Genomic DNA, 7421 nt, shown 5'->3' with positions numbered 1-7421 from the left:
TTTTTCCCGCATCCCACAGTGTTTTAAAAAAGTCCCGATTTTGGGAAAGAATGCACGACAAGCTAGGGTATACGGTTTTCGGCTGCCATGTGGCTGTTTCACCAGGATATGAGTTTTATCAATGGTGTCCCGATTTACCAATGTTAAAATCTGGTCACCTTATCTTTGGGTAAATTTGTAGAACCCCTGGCTTATGTTGAAATTATGATCAAGGAAACATTAGCTATTACATTGCTGTTCTTGTCACTCCTCTTTTGTTCTGTTCTTGTTTCCCATCCACATTTCCAGTTAGTAAAGATATTTTTAAATCATCTTCCTTCCCAGCTTTACTTCACTAATATTACTTTTTAAGCCTACTTTCCACATATCTAAGAAAATTTCTTATTAATAATGTTGAATAAGATATGAAAACATACCGCATTATAATCCAGCAGTACAGTACTAAAAATGTCTTACAACAATTAGCAGAAATCTATTGTTATGCTCTGGTACCACTTAGGATTCTTCCTAGTAAAAATAGCAGTTCTTTGCTGTCATTTTTCTCAATGAAAATATGAAAAATGTTGCTACTTTTCATAATATATGAAAGTGTTTTCTCTTGTTCTCAATTAAACAACTGATAACTTTATGGTGTGAGCTTTATCAGGATGTGAATTGCACACATACTTCATTGTATAGGTAAATGTGGTTACACATCAAGCTGCTAACTGCAAAGTGAGCTGTTCAAACCCGCCCCAGCCCTAAGGGAGATAGATGGGGCTTTCTACTCCTATAAAGAGTTGCAGCCTCAAAAACCCAAGAGGCAGTTCTACCCCGCCCTTAGGGTCTCTGATCGACATCAACTCGATGGCAATGGGTTTCATTATTGAGGGCAGTGGTTCACAACCTTCCTAATGCTGCCACCCTTTAATACAGTTCCTCATGTTGTGGTGACCCCTTAAGTGAGCGTAGCTGAATGTGGGTGGGCCCACCTGGGGACGGATAGAGGAGCGGTGTCTCAGTCCCTAAGGCCATCAGAAATATGGTCTTAGGCCACCCCTGTGAAAGGGTCCTTCAACCCCCAAAGCGGTCATGACCCACAGGTTGAAAACCGCTGATGTGGAGGTACATATAGATAATGCAGCTGCCATTGTAAAGGAGCAAACTGATGTAGGACATTTCTAGCATGTGCATTTCTCTAATCCCCTGTATCCAGCCCTTCTCCACATGGAAGTTCACTCATCGGAATGTGGTTATTCTTCACAGTTCATTCTGCCACAACCTTTCCCTAGGCAGGCCTTTTTACCTGGTTCTGTGTATTCTAGCCTTGAATTTAGCCCAAACTCAACCCTCCCTGGGATCTACTGTTGAAATATCACTGACCAGCCATTTATTCTCATCTTTAATCTGGTTAATAAGAGAATGCTTCTTATCCTCACTTAATCTGTCTCATTTGCTGTTCTGTTAAAGTCCTGGGGGTCACGTTTTTGTTACTTATCCTGTGTTTAAAGATACAATTATGGCCAACATTCCCATACTCTATTGTTCCCCCAATGGTCACCCACAGTATGAGCATTCACATCAATCTGAGGGGATGCTGGTGCGTAGAGGCCGAGTCCCAAGAGTGTAGTGACATGAGGTTCTGTCAGGCTTCACCGCACAGACACGCAGCTGCTGCTTCGCTGGACATATTGGTAGTAACATTAGGACCAGTGGTGAGGACCCAGGAAGGAGTCCTGATGGTGCTGTTTGGGAAGCACTGGGCTGCAAACCGCGAGGTCTGAGGCTCAAACCTACCAGCTGCCCCTCTGTAGAGAGGTGAGGCCATTTGCTCCTATAAAGATTTACAGCCTCAGCAATCCTCCACACTGGGAGTTAAGTCTGAGACAACCTGATGTCAATGGATTTGGTTTGGGTTTGAGCATGAGGGCCTGAGAGAGCTTCACATTCCTAAAATCTGAGAATTTAGACTTTTTCCAGGAAGGCATATAGGTATTTAAAGATTAAAAATGCCTCTTGTCTTCTACTTTTTTTGTCTTTTACCCAAGTGTGACTCAAGGATAGTTTTAGTTACTAGAGCTTGGGGGAGTCCAATGACCCTTTCACAGAGGTTGTCCGAATCATAACAGTAGCAAAATTAATTATGAAGTAGCAATGAAAATAATGTTATGATCGGGGGGTCACCACCAATCATAACTGTGAAAGGGTCGCAACATGAGGAAGGTTGAGAACCACTGCTCTAGTAGGTGGCACTGGTAAATTCCTTGGGTGAGTAATACCTAGGTCCTAGGCTGCACACGAGAAAGATATTCATGCCGAAGCCTGGTTTGTGATCCGAGTGAATTTTTTTTTTATAAAAGAAGTTTCAGGTTTTACTGTTAACTGAACACGGGACCCCACACACATAGCGACCTGGGGGATGGGGGTGGCTGGGGGGACGAGACCGCAGCACGGATCCAGGTGTACCGCCTTCCTGGCTCCCAGGGCCTGAATTGGAGCATGCTCAGTAAACACACCTGGACCCTGCCCTAGCTACCTAACAGCACCATGATCAAGTACTCGGCTCCTAACTGAAAGGTTAGCATTTTGAACACCCAGGTTGATCCACAAGGGCAGAGGAAAGACCTGGTGATCTACTTCCTAAAGATCCATGTCTAGAAAACCCTGTGAGGCAGCTAGCTGGCTCGACCTGTCACAGCATGGGGTCGGTGGGAATTGAAAACCGACTCTCTTGTTTCAGTCTCACTACAGCTCCAGGTGGACAGCGTCATCACTCCCAATTTACATACAAAGAAGGTGATGGTGTCTGGTTCGGGGTTTTGTTTTTCCCCCCTTGGGCCCGTTGGGGTTCCGGGATTGGTTATGGGTGCTCTGGAAAGGGATGGGGATGGCAGAGCATGGCTGAATACTCCAAAGCGAAGGTTGGCTATAGCGAGGGAAGAACCCTTCAGAAATGTCCATGGTGGGTGGTGGGGACCACTCTTTATCTTGTCTGACCCTTCGTTAGCACAGCTTATTACGAAGAACCTCACAGGAACAACCAAGAAAAAGTTTCTGGTTAAAATATTTTCTAGGAAGTGCCTGGAAATGGGATTTCACCATGTTCTATAGCAAGTTTGTTCATTTCTTCTAAATTCTGAATATTTTAACCTTAAAAATAATTTCAGCCTGTTTCATTTGACCTTTTTAATTGTAAAAAGGATCACAAGAGGAAGGGAAGTGGAGAAAGTTTTTTCACACTTCTCCCTAGTTGACTCATGGTCTGGACCTTGGAATAGAATCAGAGCTTCTTTTTTTATTTTATTAAGTGGATTGTTCTTATTTTCCCAGAGGCTTTAAAAAAGTACCATTCATGAGGCATTTTCTTTGTTCCCTCAGCTGGCTGGTCAGATTTGTTTTAACATGGTAATTAAGTGCTTCTCTTCCTGGCCCGATACTCCCTCCCACGGCCCTCCAGTCTTGGTGTGAAAAATCAATATCCTCATTATCAGTACCTACAGATGGGAACTGAGCTTCAGCATCGTGTTCCTGCTCATGCAAGCTGGCTAGTATTCACCTGCCGTCTTCTCTTCTCTTGGCTCCTGATGCCTAAGCCTCTATTTACCAGAACGCCCTTTGCTGCCCAGGGGGTGTTTCCCAACAAGGTGTCTATGCTTTCTGTCTTCTTGATAGTTAGGTTAAGTGAGAGAAGAAGGAGTGTACGACTGTACATGTTTCTGTTTTTGATTAAATAATAGGGCTATGGTTTGTGAGAGAAAGCTGTCAAGCCGATGGAAAATAGCATGAGCACTTAAGAGTAACTGGGTTGGTCATTTAAAAATTTTCTGCCTTTTCATTACTTCATTACAAATATTAGGATTCTAGTCTGCAACTCTGTTCTTTTTTTTTTTTCCTCCACATTCTTCTGAATTAGAACTAGGTTTCAGATGGCAGTTTTTGTACAATGGAAAGTTTTATTTGGCTATATAATTGATAGGATTCGCAGGATGTAAGGACAGTAAGTTTTCCTAGAAATGAAAAAGCTCAAAAGACAGGCTCACTGTCCCCCGTCAATTCTGACTCTTAGCCCCCTCTAGGACAGGCTGGAACTGCCCCAGGGGGGTTCTGACACTCACTGCTCATCAGTAGGAAGCCTCATCTTGCTTCCTCCGAGCAGCAGCTGATTTCCAATTGCCCACCTCGCTGGTGTTTCCCAGCGTGCGATTACTATCTCACCAGGGCCCCCGGCTAGAGATGAAGGTCCCTGCCACCCAACCGAGCAGCCAGTGTCGTTTCAGCTCACAAAGAGTAGGCAACATGGTGGCCGCTGACGAAGTGGAAGACAGGTTACGCTAAAGTGGTTTCCGAAATTTCATCCCCAACCTCCTCCACCTGCCCCTTTCTCAAGTCGCCATTGCTCTCGGACAACGACGGGATCACAGGCTCACTGCTCTCCCGACGAGGAGCCAGGCTGCGTCTACCCCAGACTGGTGAGAAGGCTATTTGAGGGCCAAATGCGAGCCACATGGTTGTCACTGCCCACCATGTTCTTCGTTGAGCTCTGTCACCAGCATCACGGGGAAGTGCCCCACAATGCACTGTAAAGTACGATGGTCTCAGGATGGCAGCCGCTGCCTTTGGTCCAGCACTCTGTCCCAGTTGACCTTCACAGGATCTCTGGACCAGGGACCAGCACACATGCTCTGTAGAAATGCAGAAGGCGCATTGCAGGCCTGGGGTCTCTATGGCGACGACTGGATGTGGTGTGAACACAGCACAGAAACAAGCCAGGCCGCCGCCTGCGCCTGCGCGCTCTCGTTTTCAAGACGCTGCTCCCGAACGGTGTTTTTTTTTTTTAAAAAGTGAAAATTTACTCTGAAACGGAATGCCAAAGTGCTTCCAATTGGATAAGATGTACTGTCCCCAAGTCCTCTAAGTTTCCACACTTGCATTTACATTTTGTTGTTTTCCAGGGGTAGTTTTTGGTCTGTTTTCTCCTAAAACTCCTCATTTTCACACAGTTTGAACCCTTACTGCCTTTGAATTTGATCGCTAAAGCGAGTGACCATTTGCTTGACCGGGTTTTCCTCTCCTCTCTGCATGCAGGCCCTGGAAAGCCACTGCAAGGTGAACGGAGGCTACTCGGGCCTGAGAGACGTGTACCTGCGGCACGAGAGCTACGACGACGTGCAGCAGAGCTTCTTCCTGGCCGAGACGCTCAAGTGAGTGGTGGCCCTGCGGCCGCATCTGGGCAGGCCTTCGTCTCGTTTTACAAAGGGAAGATTTTTCTCATTTTATTTTCTGGAAAGCATGCCCACAGGCAGGCAGATTTCAGGGGACATTTGGGGGACTTTAAGATTTCAGGGGACATTTGGAGGTTAAGGAGGAAAAGATTTTAATATCATTCCAGAGAACGGAGTAGATTTGTTTGATACAACAACCCACAAATGGAAGTTCACCGACGGGCAGGTCTTCTGATAGATGCTCTGATCACGAGCATCTGGCCCCGATATGAACGGTTGTCAGGGAGCCGGTCCAAGTCATGGCAGCTCCACGGGTGTTGGAGTCGATTGTCGGGGAGGAAAGCAGCAGGCCTCTTGCTCCGAGTTGCTGCTGGACACACTCCAAATGTCCAGCCTTTCCCCGTGGCCGCCGAACGCCTTCCTGTGACCCAGGGGTCCCTGAAAGATAAACTATTGGAGGCTCTTACAAAGTACCAAACCATAAGACTTCTCTTTGTACATGCAGCCTCAGAGAACAGATTTACTTTAATGCGGTAATTAAATGCCTCTCCTGTGGACCCTGAGAACCCACAACTAATGCCATTCTGTACCACACCAAACCCACTGGCAGGGAGTGTGTCCTGTGACTCATAGTGACGCTAAAGAGGGTTTCTGGAAACTACATATCCGTGTGGGAGCAGATGGCCTCCTCTTTCTCCAGCAGAGAGAAAGAAGGTAGGTTTGAACCTCCAACCTTGCTGTTAGCAGTCCATCCTCATTCTACACCCAGGGCAGTAATCACAAATATGTCTTCAATTACTGAAGCTCATGGCTTGGAACTGTATTGTACAATTCTCTCACACTAATACTAAAGTCTAGAGGCACTTTTACTCTAATGCATGTATCCCCTCAGGGACATACAAATGAACGGTGGCGTTCACCTTGTCTATAAATTCAGTGCTTGACATGGTCTCTTGAGTCTTAAATGTTTTTGCTTCCCTCGCTAGGTATTTGTACTTAATATTTTCTGATGATGACCTCCTTCCACTGGACCACTGGATATTCAATACCGAGGCACACCTCCTCCCGATCCTCCATGGGGACAAAAAAGCAGTTGAAGTCAAAGAAAAATAAGAGGACCCTTTCTATTTGACTCTGCTCCATCCCCTTCACGGCATACCTTAATCTTTCCTTTTCTGGTATTCAGGCATCTGATACATTTTTATCCATACATCTGTGGGTATTCTAAGTTTTAAATTGTTTTTGCAGTCTTTTATGTTTATTACTGTAAGCATAGATGGACCTAAATTTCTCATCATTCCCCAGGGCTTTTCTTTTCTAAGCAGTCTATTATCTCTGGAGTTCATAAAGTCACAGTGTCATTTGGATGGTATACCCATGACCTCTTAATTACAATTTTGATTTGACTGCAAAACCTTTTCCTCCTCTGTGAGGAGATGACGTCTGCTTTAAGCTGTAATGTTTTGCCATGTTGCAAAAAGCCATAAGAATAAATTAAGTATTAAAAAAAAAGCTTTTTTTTTTTTCTTTTCAGCTTCATGTTAACCTGGTTTGTCTACCCACCAGAGACAGATCTTATAACTGTGACAGCCTCCTTCTGATGCGGGTCTATCATTGTTTGCTAGAGTGTCCTCTAAATCTTCACTCGCATTATAGTGCAAATGAGAAAGCCATCCCACCAAGATCATCTCATGTGGCTCTTCTTCCTGTGCAACTGAAGTATATTTTTGTTGATTACTTAGTAGTATTCTTCTTGATTTGTTCTTGGATTTTACTCTGCCTTGTATCGTTTATGAATCACGTGTTGACTGATTTCTTCCATGCCTGCTGCACAGTCAGGTGGACTAGCAGGGTTTGCAGAGCTCAGCTCCCCCATCTATATTTTTTAAAGAGAAATAATGTGATGTTTTGGGGGTGTTCGGGCTTGCTTTTAACCGAATAGTTGGAGAAAGATAAAAAGAGGTTATTTCAATGGCCTTTTAGTTTATGTGTGTTGGTATTTTATCCTGATTTTTGTTTTCTTGAGGAAAAAAAAGAAAACATTCTATTTGGTTTCTATTTGAAAAGGGTCCTGTTTGAAAAGCTGTAAAATATTTCATTTTAATCTATGAAAGCAGGATTTGAGTCTCTGAGAGAAGTTTTGCAATTTTTTCTGTTCATGGTCTATTAGGAAAATCTAACACACTTTTAGGCCAAATAAGAGCCTAGTGTATGGATGAA

General features: G+C 44.4%; 1 protein-coding gene across 1 annotated transcript in view; it reads left to right on the top strand.

The window, feature by feature from the left end:
* Positions 1–7227, top strand: part of MAN1A1 (mannosidase alpha class 1A member 1) — a 156502-nt gene extending 149275 nt beyond the window's left edge. The window contains exons 10-11 of the mRNA XM_030886777.2: positions 5065–5180; positions 6188–7227. Of these exons, the coding sequence (XP_030742637.1) occupies positions 5065–5180; positions 6188–6314 (243 nt within the window). The 3' untranslated portion in view covers positions 6315–7227. The remainder of the gene's footprint in view (positions 1–5064; positions 5181–6187) is intronic.
* Positions 7228–7421: the final 194 nt, after the last annotated feature.

This window comes from Echinops telfairi, unplaced genomic scaffold (genome assembly GCF_000313985.2).
Source record: "Echinops telfairi isolate 266 unplaced genomic scaffold, ASM31398v2 ScPeMD7_3533;HRSCAF=4204_0, whole genome shotgun sequence".
NCBI lineage: Eukaryota > Metazoa > Chordata > Mammalia > Afrosoricida > Tenrecidae > Echinops > Echinops telfairi.
Note: the sequence above shows the minus strand (reverse complement) of the source record. Positions and strands in the feature narration are given on the sequence as shown.